Source organism: Macaca thibetana, chromosome 8 (genome assembly GCF_024542745.1).
Source record: "Macaca thibetana thibetana isolate TM-01 chromosome 8, ASM2454274v1, whole genome shotgun sequence".
Lineage (NCBI taxonomy): Eukaryota > Metazoa > Chordata > Mammalia > Primates > Cercopithecidae > Macaca > Macaca thibetana.
Genome location: NC_065585.1, coordinates 12,539,761 through 12,567,114, shown reverse-complemented (window position 1 = coordinate 12,567,114; position 27,354 = coordinate 12,539,761). Strand labels below are relative to the sequence as shown.

At 39.8% G+C, this 27,354-nt stretch overlaps 1 protein-coding gene across 4 annotated transcripts in view; it reads right to left on the bottom strand.

Moving 5' to 3' along the window:
• Positions 1 to 341: 341 nt before the first annotated feature.
• The window catches only part of DNAAF11 (dynein axonemal assembly factor 11), a 95,171-nt gene continuing 68,158 nt past the window's right edge, over positions 342 to 27,354 (bottom strand). For all 4 annotated transcript variants that reach the window (XM_050801602.1, XM_050801604.1, XM_050801601.1 and 1 more), the window contains exons 11-12: positions 13,395 to 13,480; positions 342 to 2,409 (exon numbers count right to left, since the gene is read on the bottom strand). In XM_050801602.1, the coding sequence (XP_050657559.1) occupies positions 2,235 to 2,409; positions 13,395 to 13,480 (261 nt within the window). In that variant the 3' untranslated portion in view covers positions 342 to 2,234. The remainder of the gene's footprint in view (positions 2,410 to 13,394; positions 13,481 to 27,354) is intronic.

Genomic DNA, 27,354 nt, shown 5'->3' with positions numbered 1-27,354 from the left:
ATATCTTTTTTGGGAGAGGGATAATGTCCTCATCTGCTTGGGCTGCCACGAAAAAGTACCAGAGACTGGGTACTTAAAACAACAGAAATTTATTTCTCCCAATTCTGGAGGCCAGAAGTCCGAGATCTCCTCCTGACTTAGTACTATGTCCTCAGATGACTGAGAGAGCGCAGTCTCCAGTGTCTCTTCCTCTTTAGAACACAGATCCCATCATGAGGAACCAACCCTCCTGATACTATTTAATCCAATTATCTCCCAAAGGCCCACCTCCAAATACCATCACACTGGGGGTTAGGGCTTCCACATATGGATTTTGTGAGTACACAATTATTCAGTCCATAACAGATAGCACAGTTTTGTTTGTTTAATGGATAATTGTATTAGTTTGGTCAAAAGTATAATTTTGCTTTCTCTTTATGTAGAAGTTAAATACAGTCCTGACAAATGTACATGATTTCCAAGTTGGTAGAGTTTGAGTTCTGGTGGATTATAATATGTCAAGTTGGCTAAGGCTGGGAACCATTTTCCAGAATTTCCTTCCCTATGTGGTCCCTGGGTAGAGTTGACCATGAAGAAAGGTGTTACACTCAATCATCTCCATCAGTTGCAGTGACGGAGAGATGCAGAGGGTCAGTCTGCTGCAGCTGACCCTCGATCTCCACCGCTGTGCGTCCATCCCATCTTTCTTACTGCAGGCCTGCTGACGAAGGCTGGCTTCAAGCCCACCCACCAGGATCTTGGCCATGGACCAGAGGGGTAGCAGATAAATAGAGGCAACAATTCCAGCAGCATGATCATTTCCATAGACCTCTCCACAAGCTCCCAGTCACAGTCCTACTTCAGCTTCTCAGATTCTGTGCAAGTTCTGAATTGTCTACCTGCGCCAATGCTGCTTCTTCCAATTCTCTACCTCTCCCTTCCAGAGCTTCACTACACAGCTCTTCCCACAGTTGTGTCCAATTGCATTCCTACAACCAGTCCCTCATTCTCATCACATTTTTTCTAACTGATGCATTTTGTTATCTGCTAAACATTAGCAGAGTCTTCCATTGGAAGTCTGTTTAATAGAGAATGGCCCTGTCTGAAAAAGCACCCATCACCCTTGATCCCCTCACTCTGACTCTCCTTCACAGCTCTGAACACCACCTGACATAGTCTGTGTGTATGTATTTGTCTGCTTTGTTACTACTAAATCCCTGATGAACAGAGAGGGGGCTAGCACTGAATAGTTGCTTAATAAGTATTTGTTGAATGAATATTTGGGGAAACTGATTCAAATGCTGCTATATCATGATCAGAGTAACAGTAATTTGTCCTACAATGTATGTGAAATATTGAATTCATAATGTTCTAGATAAAGAAGAGGTAAGATATTTAAAAAGTAAAGAAGGAAATAGTGGAGGAAGAGTGGGATGGGGAGTAAAAAAGTGAAGAAAGAGAATAAGGGGAGAAAAGTAATTGGGGAGGGAGGGGAAGAAGGAGCAGGGAGGAGGAGAGAGAGGAGAAGGGGAGGAGGAGAGAGAGGAGAAATGGAAGAAGGAGAGAGAGGAGGCTCTCAATGAATGGCTGACACTGTACTAAGTGCTTTCTGCCATTTATCTTGAGACAAACCTGTGAGGCAAGTGTTATTATTCCCAGATTATACATGAAGCCACTAAAGCTCAGAGAATTAAAGGACTTGCTGAAGGTCTTTACAAAGTGATTGAGCTGAAATCCAAACACAGGGTGTCTGGCTTAAAAACTCGTATTCTTGCCATTATACCATGCCACCAGAGAAAGCAGACACATCATGAGAAGGAAAATGGAAATGCTGTTTAAAATCATATTAAAGTATTCCAGTTGGGTCTGAAATTATAGGTTTAACTTCTAAGCTTGACCAATTTGCTGAAGTACCAATTTAATACTCAGTCCTTTTATCTATGAATTAATACTTTGTATAAGTAGACAATTTTGGGATTTATAATCAATGTTTTATGCAATAGTTCTATGATCTTACTAAACATTTTCAATACCAACCCTTTATTATAGGCAAATGATGAGTTATAGCATTTAAGACATACATTTTAATTTTAAGCTAGCTTAAGGATATTACTATGCAAAGTAAGTTAAAACACTGGAGTAGCGATATTGACAAATAACTCTGTGTTAATCCCAGGAATAATATGCATGTGGTCTCTACACCAACCAAAACTGGACCTGGTGGGTCTCAGCCAGTGGCAATGCAGCCAGATATTTCAAATCAGCGGAGGCACTTCAGGGTTGTCTTCAAAGGTTGGGTCTTCCTCGCTTGGTATAATTTTGGGTTCAGGTCGTCTTCTGGGTGTGTGTTTTTTCTCTTGAACTATGTTAGTCACATCAGGGAATGAGTGCTTGCTAGGATCTACTTCTAGTTTCTCCATGTGCTTGCTTCTACAATAACAAAAAAAAGACAAACAGAAACGGATACTACATCCTTTAAAATTTCAAATAGATTCAACTCACCCATCCATTTATTCAGCAAACATTGGCAAGTAATGTCCCTGGAGCTTAGAAATAGAGAGAGAGAGAGAGAGAGAGAGAGAGAGAGAGAGAGAATGTCCCTAGCGTCAAGAAGCTTAGAGCCTTGTAGATTCTGACCTGTGGAGAAGAAAAGTACTTAAAAAAAAAAAAAAAAAAAGTCACTGGGCTTCTGCTAGTGCACAGGCAATTGGAGGAGATGTCACCTGTGAAACTTTACCTCCCTAAGAATTTGTATTTGATAACTGAAATGATACAGGAAGCAAAGCCCTACAGCCAAGATTAATAACTGAATCCTTCCAGGGAGGTCTTATTCCTTAATGCAGCTCATCAGGCTCTGAACCCTCCTGCTTCAGACAATCTAACTTGTAGGGGTTTGGCAGGGGCATCTACACGACAAGTTCAGGGGCATAGCAAAGTGCAGCCCCAGCAACCTCTCCTCCCACAAGAGCCTGTGCCTTCTGCACTCACTCAGTTCTCTCGGCAATAGCGAGCATGAAACAGAAGAAGGGGGCACCTCGGTTGGCCAATGTTCCCAATATCATGGTCAGATAGAAAACTGTAGGTAATCAGGTCTCTGGACTGCATTCCCTGCAATTTTGATTCAATAAGACTGGAGTTGGGCCCGGTGGCCTGTATTTTTATAACATTCCCCCAAATTATATTGATAATCAGTCAAATTGTTTTGGAGTCACTGCACCATTCATTCAAATGTTCATTGAACAGATACATGTTAAATATCTATGATATTCCAGGTGCTGTATAGGCACCAGGGAAACCATGGTCTGTGCAAACAGACCTGGTTCCTGGTAATATCTTATAGCACAATGTGGCTTGAACATAGAACTTATGACACTGTCATATACCTGTTTCATTATGTGTCTGTTTTCACACAATACTTGTATCTTTGATGCAAAGATTTTGTCTTTTTCATCTTTTATCCTAGGCAGATGGCTGTATTGAATAAATGTTGTTGAATAGGTGAAAAAAAAATTTTTTTTCTATTGGAGAAATAATGAAATTATATAAGAAATTATCTCTGACCTAAAGAAAATCACAGTCAGTTGAATCCAGGAGCTCTAAACTGATGCCTTCAGACTAAGCTCATCCAGTGAACACCCTTTGTCAGGGCAGGAAGATTCCATTTTCTTTTGAAAGTGTCAGCTCTCTATTGTCTTTGCAACCATCTCCCTTCATTTCTGTAATCTGCCTAGCCCTTGAAGGCATTTGAATTTTTGATCCTTCACACTATTTTGAGTAATACACAAGGACCTGCTGAAGAAAAAATACAAAATATACAAAGAATATGAAATAGTATATTCAGAAGTCCAAACAGCATACCATAAACTCCATATGCCACAGGAAGGAGAAAAAATGGAAAGGGGCTTGTGTAGCCTCTGAAGGGGTAACAGAGGTGGGAATTCAAAGATGCTCTGAAAGATGTGAAGGAATGTGGGTGAGCAGTAAAGACAGAATTAATGCTCCAGAGAAATGAATGGTGCTGTGGTCATGTCCTGAACATACCTTCCTCTCAGATGCCTTGGTGCCACAGTATTCACTGAACCACCTGCCTTTAAAAGAATAGAGTTTTGTGGTGTCAGCTATGATGCTGCTTATTCTTTTCTGCATAGTCAGTCATCATAAGGTTGGTGGCTGACTGTGCAGAAAACAGTAAACATGGCAGACCAGAGATGACTATCTTTAGAAGGTAGGCCTGCAAGGTTGGGCATTGGCTGGTAAGCTGTTCCCTACAGCCACGTGAAACTTTCCCTAAACAATAAGGGTAGCTCACTATGCCTTGCAATGTGCAATGTGTGCAGTCAATTTGGTTTATGCTTTCCTTCTGGGACTGCATAACATTGGCACCTGCTAGGCAGAGGGTGCCTACCACCGGCACCCAACAAAACCCTGAGCATTCAGTCTCTAATGAACTTCCCTGATGGACAACATTTCACATGTGTTGTTGCAACCCATTGCAGGAGGAATTAAGCATGTCTTGTGTGACTCCACAGGGAAAGGACCCTTAGAAGCTTGCACCTGGCTTTTTCTGGACTTAGGCTTTTGCTGATTTTGCCTCCTATTCTTTTGCTGCAATAAATCTTAGCCATGAGCGTAATTATATGCTGAGTCCTGTGAGTTCCTCTAATTAATCTCTGAACCTGGGGTCATCCTGGGGACCCTCGACACACTGTCTTTTGTTGAGCCCCATGCTAAGGCCTTTACTTGTGTCATCAAATCCTCAGACCCAGTGGGAGGACAAGAGGAATAGTCAGCCAAGGTCCCACAGATAAACACAGGCAGAACTAGCTGGGAACTGAATCCAAATCTCTGGTATTCACATCACCATACTGTTCCTCACAGAAAATGAGGCACCAAACACACAGCATAAAGAGGGGCTTTCTATTCTTGACATTTGGCACATAAGCTTATATCCATCAAAACAAACAGTTCTCCAGGTCAGCATGAATATTGAAACCAATTGTGTTACGACACAGTAAACCCACAACCTGCTAGGCCCTCTTTCGTCTCATTTATTTCTTGGTAATCAAGAAACAAAGTTCGTTACTGCAAGTCAAGAGGCAGTAGAGCGTCTAGGGTAGCTTGCAAGATCCTGGCTTCTACCTGCTAAGCTGTTGGCCCTTGTGAGTTACTCAGCCACTTTGTGCCTCAAAGACCTCATCTTTAAAATAGGGATGATGACAATGAACATAAGGCCGCTGTCAAGATCAAATGAGTTCATCCATGTAAAGGACACAGAGAAGTGCCAGAAACACAGCAGCAGGCATTCCATAAGTGTCAGTGCCATGTAGGAAAAGGGTGGCATCAGTCAGTATGTACTAGGATATGGGTAAGAGTTGGTAATGCAATTCACTATGCTTTTCAGCACACATCTTTTAGGTGTGCAGTGCTGTAATCAGTGCCAGGAATTTAAAGATGAGTAAGACATGGTGTGTGCCCATAATCAAAGGAGGAGGACACACATATACTTGGCTATTTTGCACCAGGGTGGCAAGGGCTCTGCAAGCAGGATAAACAAGTCAGGTTAAAGCACAAGGAGACAACATCACCAAGGCCTGGAAGGAATTACGGTAGGAATCATAGAGTAAGGGAACTGGCACCTGGCACTGGGGGCAGGGTGGGGGTGGTATTTTCCAAGATTTTGAGGAGGAAGAACATTCCGGAGAGGTAACACTGACAACAGGTAAGAAAATATTTGTTCTGCTTACTCTTAGCCTGATATCTGCAGAGAGTGAGGTACCCAAGGTGGGGATGGGGGAAAGAGTGGGAGTCTCTGGCCCAGTCCAGTCAGGGTAGGGCCTGGGTGAGTGAGGGAAGCTTGGATGGCTGGGTAAGGTAATCTGTTGAGGAGGCTGCCTGGAGAAGTGTTTAAGGTAAGACGCTGAAAGTCTTCAGCTCTGCGGCAAGTGCTGGTGCCACAACTCTTGGGAACTGGGGCACCTCGCCCATCACATTTTTCTTTTCACTTTTAGATACTCAAGCAGTAAGGAGTGTGCTTATTTTTAGGAAAGTTAGAGACGGATTTTTCAAGTAAGGGAATGATGTTTAACAACCTATTTATTATATTTAGTGTCATGTAAATATAGTTAGAAAACAGAACACTGACACTACTTCTTGTTACTGTCCTGCTAAATTTCCAATTTTTCTTTAATTGCTATTTGTCACAACAAGATAATTTACCTTCTCTTTCATTGGCTTCTCACAATTCATGTACCCGTTCATTCAATAAGTGTTTACTGAGTACCTACTATGCACCCAGGTTTGTGTGTGTCCTGGAGACTGAAAATGAAAAGCTGTCTTCCTATCCTCAATAACCTTACTAAGAAGATAAAATAATACTATTGTCATTAGGAAAAAGAGATGTTATATAGTCATTATTGTACTTAAAGAAGCTATATGATGTGTGCCCAAGTGAGACAATTTGACTGACCAAATTGACCCAGTTGTTTTGGTGAATTGAAAGGGATGTGTTGCTGTTTTTAATCATCTCTCAATATAAGTTGGGTATCCCTAACCTGAAGTTCCGAAATCCAGAATGCCCCCAAATCTAAACTTTTTTGAGCACTGACATAATGCTCAAAGGAAATGCTCAATGGAGCACTTCAGATTTTCCAGTTAGGAATGTTGAACTGGTATCATGCAAATATTCCACAATCTGAAAAAATCCAAAATAAAAGCAAGCCTGGTCCTAAGCATTTTGGATAAGGGATACTCAACCTGTATGTTCACAGTCTTATCTGATGCTCACACCATCACTGAGTGCCCCCATCCCTTCCCCTCCTCACTGATGCAGATGTGGGAGAAGGGAGAGGGGCAGGGGTCCATTAGAGGCTGAAGCTGAGGGTCAGGCTCAGGATTGGGGCAAGCACAGATACTTCATTTCTTATGTGGTGATTTTAATACTTTTTAAGCCTTTTTATTGAGTGCAATACATGTATAGAAAAGTGACCAAATCATAAGAGTGAAACTTTCATTAATTGAAGGCACCGTGGATTAAGAAGCAGAACAATATCAGCATTCTAGGACCTCCTACTTGCCCTTCCAGCCATGATGCCCCCACTGAAACCACCATCTTGGAGGCTACCATTTTGCCTACCAAGCCTTCCTTCTCACGGAGGGTGCTAGTATGAGGATTTGCTATTTGAAACTCCAGAGTTCATCTGTGACACTCAAGGAAAGGCCAATAGAATACAAAGATGCTGACCTGGGGTCTTAACTGCTAAGCTGGCGAACCACCTACAAAAGCACCTTCTTCCAGAATAATTGTTCTTTGAGGCAATAAAACATCCTACATTTTAAAGTCCATTTTAGGTATTCTATTACTAGTAGACAAATATATCCTGATACAAGTCAGGTCCAAATGTCATCTATCAGTACATATAGAAACAGAGGGAAAAGAATGCCAACTTCTCCCTGGGAACCAGGAATCTCATAACCTAATGTGAATCTTTACATAGGTAAATTAGACCAGTTATGACTAAGTTTTTATAATTGTAGTTATCATTTAGTAGAGTTATTCAGTTGTACAAATAATTAATAGTGATGTTAATAACAATAGCCACTGATATTGACACGGTAGTTTAAAATTTTTTTTTCAGATGGAGTCCTGCTCTGTTGCCCAGGCTGGAGTGCAGTAGTGCAATCTTGGCTCATGGCAACCTCCACCTCCTGTGTTCAAGTGATCCTCCCACTTCAGACTCCCAAGTAGCTGGGGCTACAGGTGCACACCACCATGTCTGGCTAATTTTTGCATTTTTAGGAGAAATGGGGTTGTGCCGAAAGTTGGGCAGGCTGGTCTTGAACTTCTGACCTCAGGTGATCCGACTGCCTTGGCCTCCCAAAGTGCTGTGAACTCAATCACAATAGAGGATTTCAATTACTCATGGATCTCTGGAGTCAGAAACAGTGAGCAGCTAAGCCTGGGGCACTTGAGGATCATAGTAATCTCCAAAATAAAGAGAAGAGGGGCCTTTTCTCTTTTGTTTTCCCCGCCTTAATGTCAGAGGACAGATGCCCATCACTGGTCTTACCCACCACCTGACCTTCAGAAACATCACCTCTAGAATCCAGTAAGACTAGCTGGAAGACAAAATCAACAGATTTATCATCATGGAAGTAAGCAAGAAAAAAGAAAATGCCTAAAATCAATCACTAAGTGCAAAACACATCAGAGATTCATTCCTTTTATCAAAAAAACATAAAGAAAGAACTTTTTTCTGGTGTCCTAGTAAGCTAGCATGTTTGGACCAAAGACTCCCACCTCCCACTGAAAACTTTCTTGAGATCATGAAAGACTTGATAAGATCACAAGGAACTACAAGGTCAGAAATCAAGGGAAGTGGGAACTCAGAAGGAGGAGCAGAGGCCTGAAGTCACCTTGCCCTGAGAGCAGTTGGGGAGCCCTTGAAGTTGTGCTTTGGTCAATCTGACCTTACGGAGTCTGAAGACAGAGGCCAAGGCCCTGAACATGCCAGGTGGGCAGTCTAACGGGACGCCCTCTCCATAGTAAGGGTGCAGTGCCAAAGAGCTTCTCTTGTTTTAAGAGTGAACGAGAAGTAAATGCCCACTGCTCACCTCCGCAAGGCACTTTGAGGAAAGCTGCTTCAGTGGGGCCGAGGAAAACTGAGTTGTCACCACAAGCTAGAAAGTTTATAGCAGTTTTTGGTTAAAAATCCTCAATCTTGAATTTAGATGAAAGTGGTTCCAAATTGGCAGTGTTTTTCTCTGCAGCACATGCCAATGTTCCCTGGCCAAGTACCTCCCAGGCCTCTAAGGAAGCACCAGACTATTTTCCTAGGCAGTGGAGTGTGAAGCAAGTTGCCTGTGCACTGGTTACCAACTTGCCGGAGTCCAGTAAAACAGAACACCCCCATATACAACAGGCTGCATGAAGCAGATTTATTCCTTATAGACAGGCAGCAGAGAACAACAGAAACCATAGGTGCATTGGGGGCTGCACCCCAAAGCTCAGGAAAGCTGCCTGGGAAGCAGACGGCATCTCTTCTGCACATGCCCCACTTGTACCACAGCACAGGGACCCCAGGAAGCAGCCCGTCCTGGATTGTATACCCCTGGACCACATGATCACTGGGATGAAGCTTTGAAGGACATATGTTTCCGGGGTGGGGAAGGCGACTGAAACAGAACTGAGGCTATTTCAGCCAGCTCCCTCTTATCTCAAGATGTTGTATTCCCAGCACATTCCACAGTTATTCTTGTGAACTACAACTAAGAAAGTAGGGGGAAAGGGTTGGTCCAAGGTCACTCAGAGAACTGTTCTATATGCAGTAGCTCACAGTAAAAAATAAACAACTAGGCCAGGCATAGTGGCTCATGCCTGTAATCCCAGCACTTTGGGAGTCTGAGGTGGGAGGATCACTTGAGGTCAGGAGTTTGAGACCAGCCTGGCCAACATGGCAAAAACCTGTCTCTACTAAAAATACCAAAAAATTAGCTGGGCATGGTGGCACGTGCCTGTGGGTCCCAGGTATTCAGGAGGCTGAGGCACAATAATCGCTTGAACCTGGAGGCGGAGATTGCAGTGAGCCAAGATCATGCCATCGCATTCCAGCCTGGGCAACAAAGGAGAAACTCTGTCTCAAAAAAACAAATAAATGAACAACAAAAAAAAGACGACTACTCAAGGGGAAAAAAAAAAAAAAAACTCCACAAGAACCAGTAGAATTAACAAGAACAGAAATAGAAATATAAAAACTTCAGATATTGGAATATGAAAACATGAACTACAAAACCACTACAATTACTATGTTTAAATAACATGTCTCAGACTTCCTAGTAAAAGATGGAAAGCTTCCCTCTGGACTCAGCAGAACAACAAAGATGCTGCCCTCACTCCACTACTCACCACTATCCCGGAGCCTTTCCCTGTGCAGTAAGGTATGAAGAGGAAATAAAAGAGAGAAGGATCAATCGGAAAGCAAGCAAGCCAGCAAGCTGCCATTCTTTGCAGGCATATAGAAAATCTAAAAGAACCCACAGATACGTTAATAAAATAATGAGAGAGATTAGTAAAGTTGCTGGCTACAAAATCAAACACAAAAGTAGACTACTTAGTGGCGATGGTTGCACAACATTGTGAATATATTAAATGCCACTGAATTGTACACTTTTAAATGATTACAATGGTAAATTTGAGGTAATGTGTATTTTACCACAATGAAAAAGTAAATTGCAATCTATATACCAGCAGCAGAGAAAAAAATAAAATAAATAATACATTTGTGATAGCATCAAAATATCATACACCTAAAAATTAATAAAACATTGGTATGCTTATGGAAAAGTTATAAAGAGATACCAAATAAGATTGAAGAAAGGACAGAGAGATATTATACTATAAGAACTGTTCTCCCTAAATTGATCTATGTGGTCAATACAATTCCAAAGAAAATCCCAATACATACCTGTGTGTGTGTGTTTGTGTGTGAGTAAAACTTCCTTAGTTGATTCTGAAATATATATGTAAGTGCAAAGGGATAAAATTAGCCAACTCACTCTTCAAGAAGAACAAGGTGAGAGGATACTTCCTGCCAGTTATAAAACTCATTATAAGACTATGGAAATTAAGGAAGTAGAGCAGAATAGAGACCAGAGGCAAACCCATACAGATGTGGACACCTGGTCTATGACAGAGGTGGCCTTGGTAACTAATGTGGACAGAATAACCATTTTAATAAGAGACACAGTGACAGTAGGGTGTCCACACTGGGAAAAATTAAATTCTCACACTTTAAACATGTTAAATTGTCATACTTTAAACAAACTTAATTCCTGATGGATTAGATGTTTCCTCAAATTATACCTAAATGTGAAAGGCAAAAGTATAAAGCCTCACAACATAAAGGACTACCTTTATGACCTCAGGGCAGGATAGAATTTCTACAACAGAACAAACATAAAATAATTAACCATAAAAAAGTTTAATAACTTCAATTATTTTAAAATCAAAATCTTCTGTTCATCAAATGACACCAGGAAGAGATTAAGAAGGCAAGCCTGGCCAGGTGCGGTGGCACACATCTGTAATCCCAGCACTTTGGGAGGCCAAGGCAGGCGGATCACAGGAGGTTAGGAGTTTGAAACCAGCCTGGCCAACATTACGAAACCTCATCTCTACTAAAAATATAAAAATTAACCAGGCATGGTGGCAGGCACCAGTAGTCCTAGCTACTTGGGAGGCTGAGGCAGGAGAATCGCTTGAATCTGGGAGACAGAGGTTGTAGTGAGCCGAGATCCTGCCACTGTACTCCAGCCTCCTGCTACTGCACTTGATAAGAGCGAGACTCTGCCTCAAAAATAAATAAATAAATAAATAAATAAAATAAGTAAATAAATAAAGAAGAAGAAGAAGAAGGCAAGTCTGAGGTTGTATAATCTTGGTTCAGATGTTACCGGCTTTAACATCTTGGGCAAATGCCATCTCTCAATCTCAGTAAATTATAAATAATAGTATTTATCTGCAGTTTTATTCTTGAAGATGAAAGACAGACAACACATAACATTATGTAGCAGAGTCAGCACTCAATAAATCCCTTCATTTGGAGGAATTTGTGCATCTTCTTTCATTTTACAGTGTTAAGGGCACAAGAGGTCACTGAGTGTTACCCTCCAGCCCTGATGAATAAAACCCTACCCCAGTTTCTCTTCCCCCTCCATTCACTTTCTCCCCAGCATGAGAAACAAACCACTCTGCCAAGAGAGGGTCAAGGGGCCTCTTGTTGCCCTCCCGGTGGACCGCTGCATCCATAGTCCTTTGCCTAAAACCAACAATCCTGCCTGATCTCAGTTCCCGTGAGCAGCTTGAACGGGCAGCTGCTTGGTTAATGCGGTTGCCCGGCCTGAGGCTGGGATAACGCGCACAATAGAGTTTGCCAGTGATGAAGGAGCACCACACAACTACCTTCCCACAGGCATTTTATATGTGATTGTGGTGTGATCATTTATCAGTCATCAAAATGAAAAAGAAAGGCTTCGCAAAAATACCACAGGAGGGACTGCTATGAAGAATCGTGCTAAGACATCTTGAATCCTCAAGTGTAATCACAGTAATGATAGTTTTCCTGGGGTCTGAAAACCAGCTCTGAACTGTTTGCAATGATTTGACTTTCCATTGCTGATTCCTCACAAATTAGATTCAGACTCTTTCCATGTGTTGATGCTGCTGGGGGTTAATTATGACTGTGAATATTCATAATAGACATAATACCCGTGAATCTTGTATGTGCAATGGAAATCACTAAGCTGGGAAATAGAGTGGATTTCCAAGGTTAAAAACAGCAACCCGTTTTTCAGTAGGAATTCAATTGCATACCTGTTGTTCAAACAAACCCCATGTTTAAAAATCTCTACAAAAGTTCAGCAGTTGTCTTTGAACATACCAGTGCCTGACTGCTTTATTATACAACACATAAATATAGCTCTTGTTCAGGTATTTTTATGATGGTAATTCTAGCATATACATTTGTATCACAAAGATAGTTTGCCTTACTTCAAAATAGATTTTACCATCTGGATGATAAGAGTCTGAAAATCATAAGAAGCAGAAGGACAGTTGGAAGAACTGGGATCTCATTCTAGAGAAGAACTGAGAAAGGGGAGAGCTTTGTACAAATTACTTTATGGGATGTCATTGCTTAAGGGAGATTGGCTTGGTTTTGACGGTCTCCAGGAAGCAGAGCCTGGGCCTTCACTTAGGAATCAAAGAGAGACAGAGAGAGGCTGTCTAACAGTAGAGGATACCAAGAAGGGAATGAATACTGTCTTGAGAGGATGAGGGTCCTGTTGGGAAAAGAATTTGAGCAAAGGCCAGAAAATGACCAACAGTCAGGAGATTGACAGGAGGGGCCCTAGTACCGTTGAGAGTTGAGGCGTCTGTGGAGTGACACACAGATCTTAAAAGGGAGGCAGTGACAGCAACGGTACCAGCGAGGTTGTCCCAGCATGTCACGGCTACATGACCTTCAGTACATTCTAAGTTTCTCCCTCCCTCAGCTCCCCTAACTGGAAATTGAGCATAAAAATTACAAGGATTAAATGTGTGAATATGGGTAAACCACACAGAATAGCACCTGACACGAAGCAAGCACTTGGTAAACATTAGCCGTCATTGGTGTTGACATTACCAGTCATGTTATACCATGACGACACATTGGGACCTGTATATACACAGATTTGATTTTAGGGATCAGGAGCCCTACAAAGCAAGAGTCTATGGTTTGGGAAACAAACATTAACATTCATGGTATGAATCATCTCAGAACTTTAAATAATTGTATAATTTTGGAAGCTGCATTCCAACCAACAAATGACAATGAAGAGAACAATATCATACAGCTAAGGACAGACTGGGAGGGTGGTACCTTGTATTTATGTGTTCTCTGCTCCTGTCCGAGGTAGTTTTCACAGATGTGAATGCTCGTTGACCACCTGTGATTACTTCTCCTACCTAAAATAAAAATGAAACACACACCACGTGGTTCATTACTCCTTGATGTACCTTTAAAAACATACATATATGTATTTTAAAAGATACTAAAACATTTTAATTTTTTTTCTACATATTCCATGAAAGACTCAATCTTGAAGCCCTTACATGCAGTGTACAGAAGGTTACATCACGAATTGTATCTATCATAATAGTCTTGCAAAGCCACAAGCTATCTACAACTGTCAAAGGCCAAGCAGGAGATATGGTGAATTAATGTATTTAACAAATATTATCTAAGAGACAACAACATGCCAGATACTTTTGTGGGGTGTTGGGGATACAGATGTGATGGAAACACTGCCTTTGAGGTGCTCCTAGTGAAATGTGGAAAGCACTCTGAGATGGGAGCTTGAATCCTCATTCTCCCAGCTCACTGGGCCCTGGTTTCTTCCTCTGTAAAATGAAGGAATTGGTTTATGATCTGAAAGGCCCCTTTTTTGGTCTAAAAAATCCTATAATTCTAACATTTTTAAACTAAATAAGCTCAGTGCTAAGCATGTTGAAGTCTCAATAAGTAAAATGATTCCATTCAACAAATGTACTGCAAAAATTATTCAGACCCAATACCTCCTCTCAAGAAACTCCTAAGATATCAGAGAGGGGAAGGAAAAGAGAACCTGCTGCTACTTGTCAGACTCCAATGGTGTGCTAGACACACACCTACCAATATCAACACTGTATTTTATTTAATTTCCCCATCCCTAAACATTCCTATGAGACAGGGATTGCTAGCAGGAGGAGAGAAGTTTAAAAACTCTCTTCTCATGTGCCTGGGTCCATTGACCAATATGGCATCTGCCCTTTGTTTTTAAGGAGTAGAGTGACTTTGAGTGGGTGTCCATTCCTCTCTCCACCCTCACCAGGCCCTTCTCTATGGCAGGGGAATGACTCATTCACCTGCCATGTCTCTCTGATGGGCAGGGTCATTGATCTCAAGGGTGAGGGCTATCTGCCTTTCTCTGTTCTGCCTGAGACTTGGTGTGCTGCACAGCTGTGATCCAGGCTCACGCAAATGATTAGGGAAAAGACTAGGCTTGGACTTCAAGGGTCTGTCATCATCTGCCTCCCATCTACTGGCTCAGGCATGTATCTTGATTTACAGTATATATTTGGGAAGGGCATTGGAAGCCCCAATTTCGCCTTAACACTAAGCCACATTCTCCTATCTAAGCTTTACTATACTGAAGTGTTGGTCACTTAATCATATTAATACATGGGTAATTTGTTTCTTATTTAATTAGAGATTCTTGGTTCTAGGCTCCAGTAAACCCCCAAAGCCTAGCCCATTGTTTATCATCTGTATGCTTCAATAAATAAATTATAAATGAACCAATGAAGAAATGATTCCCAGTCTGAGACTGCAGCATCAAACTCGGGGAGGTTTGGGCTCTGATGGATGCCCACACCTAGATGGCAGTCCTCCTGTGTCAACATCATACAGTGGTGCCAGACTAGTTTTTTTACATGGTGCAGTTGTATAATTTTCAATTATATTTTGTAAAAATGCAACACATGTATGTATGTGTGATGTCATGCAGCTCCCTTTCACTGGAGACCATGAACATAAGAAGTATATCTTCCTCTTTCCATGGGTCTCATGGGAGGGTGTATATGTGATGTGGAAAGATCTTCAGCTCCACCCTTTCAATATCAGCTTTGAACACTAGACTGGGAGAGAATAATCACAAGTGGTTTATGTGATGGTAAGACTTTTACTGAAGCTCCAGAAGAAAAAAATAATGAATGCTACTAAAAACTTTAAATACCAAGCCTAGAAGGGTTTGTTCAGAAATGTTTCAAAAGCGATGCAGTCCACATTACAAAAACTCATAGAAGAATGCTATGGAAGAATTGGCAACTAAAGCTACCAAAACAATGTTTACTGAATAATTAAAGAAGGCGACTCACAGAAAGGTTTGCCCAACGGAGCAGGTTTGTATTATCAAACATGGTTTATTTTGGAGTAGGCTAAGTCTAAAATGTTGTATTTTCTAGGTTTTAAAATAGACTTAATGTAATTGTATTGCTTTCCATTAATTTTTTGCTGACCAATGTTATATTTGTGGATATTACTGTGGCAGGGTACGAATGTCTATATGGTTTAAATATGAGAACAACTGGTTTTCTTCTTTTTCTTTAACTGAATGAGTGGGATGAATCTAAATATTTCCTGATATCCTGCCCTTCTCTTAAGGGAATGAAAACACTTTTCAGTTGCTGTTGATTCCAGTTATAGTTAACCAAATCAGATGTCAATTATAAATGTAAAAAATAGCATTGGGAAGGTATTTCTTAATGTTTTATGGAGATTAAAAAGAGACTCTCCTTAGATTTAGAGAAGGAGAGAGAGAATGCGGGGAAGGGCCTCCTCCTGGAAGTATCCCAGGGAGGCAGCAAGACCTCTGAGAGATGTGCCTGTGTAATACATGTGGAGCAGTGTTGTCCAGCAAAATGTTCTGCAATTCTGTTTTTCAGTATTTCCTACTATCTCAATATTTCTGGTGGAAATGCTCTGTGCTATCCAACGCAATAGCTACCAGCTGCCTGTTGCTACTAAGCACTTGAGATGTGGTTAGTGCAATGTAGAAACTAAAGTTTTGCTTTTATTAAATTTTAATTAATTTGAATTTATGTTTATTTAGCAAGAGATATAGGAACATAACCACAGTCAGCTTCAAACCCGTGTGTGTTGGTCATGTGATGGGCTACTGGGATTCTTCTTCAGGTGTGAACGACCTTGTCCGTACCAACCACCCGTAATTCATCTGTGGTCTAGACCACATGGTCTTTTCTGTTCTGGAACTCTCTGCTCCTTCCTTACCATGCCTGGGACCTGGAACTCTCATGTGAGTGTGAGAACTTGGGGGTCTACAATCCAATCTCTCTGATCAATGTGAGATCTGGAGGATACTCCCCTGTGCCTGATTTGGCCAATTGAAAAGACTCAGGTCAGCCAGGGAGCTCACTGAGATGTTGACTGAGACCTTTGTCGGGCTTGCGTCACAGCTCAACTTCTCCCTTTCCCCACTCTTGGCTTCTTCCCTCCCTTTCCGGGTGTTGACCCCCAGGACACTTCTTAACACACATTTTGCACGCTCATCTGCATTTCAGAATCTGCTTCCCAAGAAGCAGTGGCACCTTAGCACCTTTTAAACTTCTTAATATTTTAATTCCTTTAAATGAAGTCAATGTTAGTTAAAATTCATTAAAATATCAGCTTAAAAAAAAGAAAGCTCTTGAACCCAAAGTACAAGTTTTGTATAGCTTTACATTTCAATACATGCACCAATGAGAATGGGAACATATGCATAATTAGAGTCTTAAAACACCCCATTTCTAACACTGTTATTTGTCACATAATAAGCACAAAGACTCTGTGTTTATGGAAATGCAAATAGAATCACAAATTTGGAACTTTTATTCACAGGGAATTTGCTGTGCACCAGAATCTAAATGTGTTTCTTCTTTTAAAAGGTATTTTCAGCTCATTTAGTTTCAAAGATTGTTTTAAGTTTAAAAGTTAGAAGGAATTAAGGAGTCAGCTGTAAATAAAATATTAACACAAACATTCATAATAACACTGAAATTCATCTTAATGCCAACATACATAATAACACTGAAATTCATCTTAACGTCAACGTTCATATTAATAGTAGGTTACCTTTTCTGATAAGATCGAATTTGCCCAAGCAGAGGTCTATAGGTTCAGTGTTCCAAGGTTTTGCAATCCTAACATTTGGTTTCCCACTGTACCTGCAGTCCCGGGTTGCTCTGCCTCGAGGAAGCAATGCTCATTAACATCAAATATCGTCTTATTCATTTGTGCTAAATGTGTTTAGGAATGACTAATGGAAAAGTTGTAAGGGCCAAAATATGTTTAGTAAATTAGATAATGTGAGACTAACGGTTTCCTGAATCCACAGAGAGAAATGTAATCAACTACTTGAAAATTCAATTGTGGGATAGGCATAAAGGAACAAATTAACATTTTAATAATGTTACATTATTTTAACTCTCATAGAGCCATGCAATTGAAAGTTGGGAGTGAACATGGAGGCAGTAATAGAGTTCACTTTTCTACAGAATACAAAAGTCCATGCTGAGGCTTTTCTGATGCATGACTTTCCAACTTTTACTTACATAGTACCTGGGTTGAAGTTTCATTACATCCCGAGGCAGTACGTGCATTGAGATGATCTACATCAACTATAAAAGTTACTCATACCAAGAAACATAGACTATGTGAGCTGTGTAAAAATACAGTAAACGGATGCAACGAAGCTACTTAGCTCTGAATCCTTATACTTTGGGTTGAACCATAAAAATTGCCAATATCTATGTTTGATCCATGAAAAATGATTTCTTATGGTTTAACTTAATATTTAAGTGAATTTAAATAAAAATGAGCAAACAATAACTCTGTTTCAGATGAAGACATGCTACTGGTAAATTAAGAGGGAATGAACAAAGGACATGAATGCAATCAGGAATACTTGTTAAGAAAGAAAACATAAATCAATCAACTTTAACGTTTTCCTGTGAGTTTAACCTGGCTTCTTAAATAAAAGTATACATGAAAATCACAGTAAATTTCTCTTTCTCTTGGAGATTTCACTTTCTCCCACAGTTTCAACTATTACCTCCATTAAATCTGCTCCAAGAAATTTTACTGAGCATCTGTTATATGCCAAGCATAGGACTGAGAGGCAGATATGGAATGATAGATTAAAAATTATTCCTGATCATCTCATGAGGGAGAAAGATACATAAACAGTTAAAATACACTGAAAAAAGTACAATTGCTAGATATATGCATAGACTACTATGGAAGCCCAAGGGAGGGAGCCATGCTAGAAAGGATAGAGAGCAGAAATCAAATAAGGTATTGTAATCTGTTCTCACACTGCTATAAAGAAATACCTGAGACTGGGTAATATACAAATAAAAGAGGTTTAATTGACTCACAGCTGTGCAGACTACATAGGAAACATGATGGCATCAGCTTCTGGGACGGCCTCAGGAAACTTACAATCATGGCAGAAGGTGAAGGGGAAGCAGGCATATCTCATATGGCAGGAGGAGGAGCAAGAGAGAGGGGAAGGAGGTGCCACACACTTTTAGACCACCAGATCTCAAGAGAACTCTATCACACAGCACTAGGGGGATGGTGCTAAACCATTATAAACCGACCCCATGATCCAACTGTCTCCCACCAGGCCCCACCTCCAGCACTGGGCATTACATTTCAACATGAGATTTGGGTGGGGACACAAATCTAAATCAATCCTGTTGTGATGCTATCTAAATGTGCCTAATGGCCATTAGAAGGCTTACTGGGGGATGTGAGGTTTGATATGAATTTTAAAGGATAAGCAGGAATTTTCCAGAAGATGTAGGTCATGTAGTAGATGAGGAATATTCCAGAAAGAGAAAACAAGCACGAGCAGAGACAGGAAAGTAAATGACCACACAAACTAGCACGAAATATGTGGCAGACTGCAGCTGGAGAGAAGGCTAAAGAACAAAGGAGAGATTTGGGGGAATTTATTTCATGGCACTTGGACTTTGCATAAGTGGTGATGAGAACTTTGCAATGCTTTCTTCCCAAGTCACACAGTTACTTACCTCAGCTCAAGAGTAGTATTTTACACACATCCTTATTTTCCTTAGATAAGGTGTGTGATGTTAACAAAAATACTAACTCCAGTGGAGTGATAGCTTTTGAAAAGTGTCTTTTTCTCTTGCCTAGCTAGATAAAAATACTTTCCTTTCTCTTTAGACTATTTTAGTCAAATTTCTGTTCCTGCACCCAACCTCACTCTGAAAATACTCATGACACACAATCCTGTTGGGAAACTGTCTAAATGTGCATAATGGCCATCACAGAGATTCTACAAATTCACACATTTGAATCACTGGCTAATTGTGCTGTTCTGTTGGGCTTTAGTTTGCCTATAGACCACCATTTCTCTAGCAGACCACTGTCTCATAGGAGGTAGGTCTTGGCCTCTGCATTCAAGATCACTCAGCATTTATATATCCTCTTAAAAGGGGTCATTTGCATGAAATACAATCCATTGTCCACAATTGCCCCAGAGTGGAAGATCATGGAAGTTAAGGGGATAGTTTCTTAAAATGAACTGAACATTAATAAATGATTTTTACACTCTTCAGTGCAGACCTTTGCAGTATTTTCATATGGGTGTGACATGGTGTCTTAACGCATAGTATAGGCACTGAGACTGTTTGTCCTCATATCCATTGCCTGCCCTGTCTTTGCTCTGCTCTATAAATCACAGGAAGACAGAACCCTGCTGGCTTCACTATCACTATCCACAGAACCTGCTGGCCTCCTATGTTAACTGACTTCCACCTGGGCCTGGCCAATGGGAGGCAATGGAGGGAAGCTGGAGGGCCAAGAACCCTACACGCTTTCACAATCCCTGTCTGCATTAACAACTCCTCCAGCAGTGGTAGAATCTACTCTGTGGCTCCAGGCCCTGCCCAAGATGGCTACTGCAGTTTTGGTTTCTTCCAGGTGACCTTTCCAGGTGACCTCGGTGTTTGCTTTCTGCCAACACTAACTTCTCCCTCTGTCGCAGGAATGGTGGTAACTTCCTGATGGTACACATTTTTTCCTTTCTTTGGCTTCTCAAATCTCCTGTTATCTGGGTAATATTCTTCCTGAATTACTCCTAAATAATAAATTCCCTTATAAATCCTGTATTGTATACATTTCAATACTCAAGTGTTTCCTGATTTCTCATTAGACCCTTTCTTATTTATGTTGTGTTTCTCACACCTTGGGGTGGTCATTAAAACAAGATTCCCACACCTTCTAGTTAGAATCTGCAGATAGCGGCCTGGGAATCTAGTTTTTAACAAGCTCTCCCCAGGTGATTCTTAGATTAGATGAGTTTTGAAAACAGTCCTAGCTGATACTGCAGCTTCCAGGCTTTTCTGGATGCAATTTAATTTATACAACCCACATTTACAAGATGCCTATTAGTGTTCCAGAAATTGTTCTAGGAGCTGGGATGCTGTGGATGAACCAGAAAAACATGGTCACTGCACTGATGAAATATTTTACATTGCTATTCAAAATTATATACTTTGATCTACAGATGAGAGATAATAATTGTGTAATATTCTGTTTTATGTGTGCACTATCATTTAATGGACTGGTTTTGAATAGTTAGATTGTTTCCAATTTCTTATATGATGGTGTCTACCCATGTACATAAATTGTATATTGTATGATATACCTAACTATTTTGTTAGGAGAGAATCCAAATTTAGATTTATTAAGTCATAATGTACATTTTAAGGCTTGATATATGTCAGTAATTTTATTCCCAAAAAGATTAAATCATTTCCTATTTTCTCTAGCAGTTTATGAGAGTACTTTCAATGAACCCTCATTAGCATTGAACTGAAAAAATTTTTTTTAAATTTGGCAGCAGTGGTTGCTTCTAGAAAGAAGAACTAGATGGTTGAGAAAGAGAGATGAAAGGAAGGATTGCTTTGTACTGTAAGTTACTTAATGCTTTTGGATTCTGTCCTGTAAATATATATTATCTATTTAAAAATAAATAAGAAGCAGTAAAAAGTTTTTAAATGTTTGATAATAACATGAAAAAATATAATATTTTATTATAATATATAATGGAAATTTCTCATATCTTTTGTGTTTCTTTTGTAACTGTCGTTTCCCACCTTGCTAGTAGTTTTAATTGTTTTCTGAAATACTTTTATGAATTTATACATATTATCCTTCTTTAGTCTTTTGTGGTTTTTTTTCTGGCAATGGGACATATCGGCATTAAAAATAATATATCTTAACTTGTTTATTTTACCTCACTAAAATGTAAACTCCATGAGGACAGGAAGTTCTGTGTTGGGCACGTGGTAAGCCCTCAACAATTATTTGTTGAATAAATACATAGATGAAATGCAAGTGAACAAAAAGTATTTACTGAATGGTAGGTTTTGACATACAACTCTTACACTGTAAATAATGAAATAATTATTTAATTATTGTAGATTGTAAATAATTAAAACTATTGCTTTTCCTTGGTGATTTTTGAAATTATTTTATGTTTAGAAAATCCTTTAAAGAATGAAAGTAGATATTTATCTTTATTTATTTTCTTAATGCTTTTAAAAGAACACTCAATTCTTTAAAATCCATATGAAATTTATTTTGGTGTCTGGTGTATTTGACGAACTAATGTTTTCCAAATAGCCAATATCCTCCAATTTTATTTTAAAATATTCATTAATTCACTCAATTTCAATCAACAGGTATTTTTTTGAGTACTTACAACACGCCACTGAACTAGACACAGTTCTTGTTTCAGGGAGCTTATGGTTTAATGGAAGAGAAAACAAGTCAGCACACAGCTTTAGGGCAGTGAGATCAATAAGACAGAGAATAAATGCAGGGTGCTGTAGGAGCATCAAGGACAGACATATCCCAGCTTTGGGGGCTCAGGGAAATTTCCCAAGGGAGCATTATCTGAGCTAGAAAAGGAATATCCAGTTGAAAGGAGGAAAAGTGCCTCTCACAGAGAAGGAAAACTTGCACAAAAGTAAAAGAGAATAGCAAGTTCCTGGAACTGTAAGTTGTTCCATATTCCTAGTGCATGGGCTTTAGAAGGGGAGACAGTAGGAGCTGAGGTTGTCGATGTAAGCAGGGTCTACAGCATGCAGGAATTGTAGGCTGTTTTAGCAGTTATAACTTTATTCTAAAGATGAGAGGGACCCCACTAATAGGCTTCATAAAAGGAGAAACTGGCACCATAAAGTCTGCACTTTTGGAAGGTTGCTGGAAAGCAAAGTATATATTGAAATAAAATCTGAAAAGAGGAAGTCTATTTATAATACCATTGTAGTAATAGGGTAAGAGATAATTGTTATCTCTGCCAAGACAAAGACAGTGGCATTAAAGAGAAAGAATGAATTTGAGGTATGAAGGAGGTAAAAATCTAGCAGACTTGAATGTAAAGAGTGATGATAGAGGGAGATGACAAAGATGATATCAAGTGGGTGGATGATGGTAATATTCATTAAGAAAAGGGATTTGGGAGGTGTAGTAAGGTGGGAAGGGAAATAGAGTTCAGATTTTAACTGAAAATCCTGCAGATACATATTTAAAAGTCCATCATATTTAGGAAGTAACCGAAGTCAATTCAATGGATAAGATCAATCAGGAGAGGGTAAGAATGAGGAGAGTTGGATAAGAAACACAAAAGAAAGTGAACATTTAAGAAATGAGCAAAGGAAGATGTACTTACAAAAAAGGACTGCAAAAGAAAGGACAGAAAGGTAGAAGAAAGAATAGGAGTACATGATTATATAAAACTAAGAGCAAGATTAAAAGGAAGAGGAGAATCCAACAATATCTCATACAATGGAGAAATCAAGTAAAGTAAGTGTTACAAACTTTCTGTTGAGCTCAGTAAAAGAAGATATTTGTTCAGTACGATAGAAGTTTCTGACAGATAAAAATAATAAACTTCAAAGAATATATACATACATATATATGTGCATATATATATATACATGTACATATATATATATGTAATGCCCAATGACTTTTACCTTGAAAATGACAAGTTGCTGTTGAGAAACAAATTTTAGAATACCCATAGAGAGACACTTCATGATCATACATTGGCAAACTTAATAATGTTAAGACGTCAGATCTTCCCAGATTGACCTACAGATTCAATAAAATCCTAATTAGCATCCCAACAATGTTTTTGTATGAAAATTGATAAACTGATTTCTAAATTTATATACTGATACAAAAATAAACAAAATGATCATCAAAAAGAAACAAACAAACCGTAAGAATTGCAGCCTTAAAGGTGTATTATAAAGCTAAAATTATTAGTATAGGGTAGTATTGGCATAAGGATAAAGAGATCAATGGGAAAAAAATACAGGCCTAAAAATAGACCCTTCTTTATGAGGCCATTGATTTTTGACAATGGTGCTGAAGCAACTCAATGGGGAAAGTAAAATCTTTTGGGCTAGATCTTCAAATCCATAAGGGAAAAAAAAAATGGCCCTTATCCACTACTACATACCATACATAAAAACCCATCTGAAATGAATCCCAGACTTAAAGGTAAAAGCTAAAATGGTAAAGCTTCTAAAAGAAAATGTGGGAGAATATCTTTAAAGCTAAAGATGTCATAAATAGGAAAAAGGAAGTAATCACCAAAATAGAAATAAAATAACATATGAGATTTCACCAAAGCCAAAACTTCTGCTTATTTTACAAATAATAAGCAGAATAAAATAATAAGCAAATCACTGGCTAACAGAAAATATTCAAAAATCAGATAAGGCATGATAAGGAATGAATAAGAAGCTTTGGAGGTTTCATTCTTCAACTAATATTTATTTGTTGTAATATTTATTTACTGGAAGGCAAGTACTACTCCACTCATTGGCTGAATCGAGGCTCTTCTCTCATAATCCCCACATTTCGACAGGTAAAGACAAATCACACAAAATTTAACAAATAAGGCCATTTCATACAGTAATAAATACTGTGATCAAATAAACCAAGTAATATGGCTGAGAAAGATGACTGAGAGATTGTGACTGGCTATGTTAGCTCTGGTATTCAAAAAAAAAGTCCCTCTAAAAATGTAATATTTGAGCCCAAACCTGCATAATACAAAGGAAACAGATTTGTATTTTTTTTATACAAATCTGTTTGGCTCAATTTGGTTTGTATAAAAACCATTTTATACAAAAAGGTTTGGCTCTGTGTCCCCACCCAAATATCACCTGGAATTGTAATCCCCATGTGTCAAGGAGGGACCTGTAATCCCCCTGTGTGGAGGGAGGGAGGTGATTAGATCACGGGGGCGGTTTCCCCCAGGCTGTTCTCTTCATAGTGAGGGAGTTCTTAGGAGACCTGATGGTTTTATAAGGGGCTCGTCCCCCTTCACTTCCTTCACACGCTCTCAACTGCTGCCATGTAAGATGCGCCTGCTTCCCCTTCCACCATGACTGTGAGTTTCCTGAGGCCTCCCCCGCCATGCAGATCTGTGAGTCAATTAAATCTCTCTTCCTTATAAATTACCCAGTCTCAGGCAGTTCTTTAGAGCAGTGTGAGAACGGACTAACATAGGAAATTGGTACCAAGAATGGGGGTAGTTTCCCCATGACGTTCTTGCGATAATGAGTGAATTCTCATGAGGTCTGATGATTTGATAAATGGTAGTATTTCTGGATGTCTCACACACTCTCTCTCCTGCTGCTGTGGTCCAAGTTGGCTTCCCCTTCACCTTCCACCGTGATCTGGAGGTCTCCCCAGCTACATGGAACTGTGAGTCAATTAAACCTCTCTCCTTTATAAATTACCCAGTCTTGGGTATTTATTTATAGCAATGTGAAAACAGACTAATACAGATACAAACAGAGAGAGGGGCAGAAATGCTTTTAACAAAAAAAGCACAGAAAACACAAAAGTCCTGCCAGTGGGAATAAGGTTCTAGAACCTTATTAGAACCTTCTGTATTCCAGAATCTTATTAGAACTTCCTGTGTTTCAGAACCTTATTAGAATCCTCTGTGTTCCAGAAAGAGAGAGAGAGAGAAAAAAAAAAGCTGTGTCCAGAATATGAGAGGAGAAAAATGGAAGAAGGCACCACAAACATAGGCAGAAACTACCTTGTACACAGCCTTCTGGGCCACAACAAGAAGTCTGAATATATTTCAAGTGCTATGGAAAGTCATTGGTAGGTTTCAACAAGGGAATAAAGCTATTATTTGCAAGATGTACATTTTTTATTTTGCAAAATTTACTTCTTTAAAAAGTAAACAAATAGCAATCACTTTGAAATAATTATACCTGAGCACAGACAAAAGACTGAAAAGAAACAAAACAAAATGTTTATCCGGATAGTGGGACCATTGAGTTATTTTTTTTCTTTACATTTTGTTGTATTTCAACAGTAATAATTTCATAATAGGAAAGAAAAAATATTTTAAAACTCAACTATAAACAAAAAAAATAAATAAAAGGGCATTCTGGCTTCCCTATGGAGAAAGTATCAAAGAGTGGAAAGAACAGAGCAGGGCAAACCGTGAGAAGGCTGTCCAAGGTAGTCCAGTTGGGGGAGGACACTGGCTTGATGGGAGGTGATGGTGGGAGTGGTGCTAAGTAACTGAATTCAGGATATATTTTGGTAGTGATGCCTGCAAGATGTAGTTAAGGATGCCTCCTAATCATTGACTTGAACAACTGGGTATCAGTTGATGGCGCCATTTTCTGAGACAAGGAGGACTATTGGAGGAGCCGGTCTACACAAGGAAGTCATGGGTCCATTTGACCATTTTACATTTTTGAGGCTGGATATCAGCAAAATGGCAGGATAGGAAGTCCATCCTCACCATGCATTTATGTGGCCCGTCAATTGGCAGGTGCATACAAAATGTCATTGATTCTCAGGCCCATAATTTGCTAATATTTATATTATGAGGAAAATTTGTAAAGATGCAGTTACTGATATGTATATGTAAAATCAACACTGACAGTTACACAAGGCAGTTATATGGTCTTGAGTAACCAGAGAACAAATCCAACTATCAACTGATTCCTTCAAAATTATTTTCTACTTGGAAGGTCACTCTTCTGACAGTTCCCCATAGAAGATCATTCACACATTGCAGTCTAAAACTGAAAATATTTTATTAAGTTAGGACAAACATTAAGACTGAGAATAACGTATAAAATGAAAAGAAAATTTTCTTTTTCAATCTTGCTAGAGACAGTCTGTAAAGATGCTGAAGAGGGTTTTGCGCTTCAGGAACAAAATGACATCCTGAAGTCAACCCCTCTGTCTGGCTGCAGGCTAAGTACCCAGGACCTGAGGCTTCTCCCACTCACAGTAGCGTTGTTCACAGTAGGCGATCAAGTGAGCAAATAATCAGGCTGACTTGCCTAGGCTACTTTAGCCTCACTGCCTAGGAGAAAGCTTCAATATCAGAAACACTGGAATGAAACAAAGAGCAATACTCCCTCTCCTGTTGCCCCCTGTAAGGATCCAGAGTGATGGGGGCATCAGCCTGGTTCCCAGTCTCGAAGGGACTGTGGTGAGATCTGTCCGACGAGGGACAGCTGTGCAGGGGATTGCCACAGTCTATGGCCTCTCCCGGTTACCTTGAATTGTTGTCTGATATTATCTTATGTTTTCCTCCCCATTGCTGGCAATAAGAAGAATGACCTGTCACCCACCCCCACTGGCCAATGGGAAAAAGGAACAAAGCCCATTTTAAGTGTCAACTTTGCAGTTCTGTAGAAGCTATGAAACCAAGTCACAGAAAGACAGTGTTTGGAGCCTTTGCAGTCAGGGACGGAGACATCACTTGACCAGTGGAGAGCTAGCCTTGGGTCACCTCTTATTTTATTTTCAAAATAACCGTATACAGATTCATGGAGATAAAGAATACAAGAAAGATGCAGTTGATGGGTCTGTATCAAAATGTGGCTGTTCCCCAGAGCCCACTGAGCACTGCCATTCTTGAGAGCACCACCTGCCCTATGTGTAGCCCTGAGGAGCCCTCCTCCCTCATACCTAGGAGCCTCACCTCACAACAGGAGGCCTGTGAGCTTCCAGTGCCCACAAAGCTGATTCCATTCTTGGATCAAGGTCAGCTGTGCAGGGAGCTCCTGGTGAGATCTGACTTACCTTCTGAGCAGCTAGGGCCTGACCTTCATCTGGTATCTACTGTATGTTTATTCTGACAAGAATGTATGAAGTTGACAGCAATAAATTTCATTATTTAAGTGACATTTGTTTATTTCAC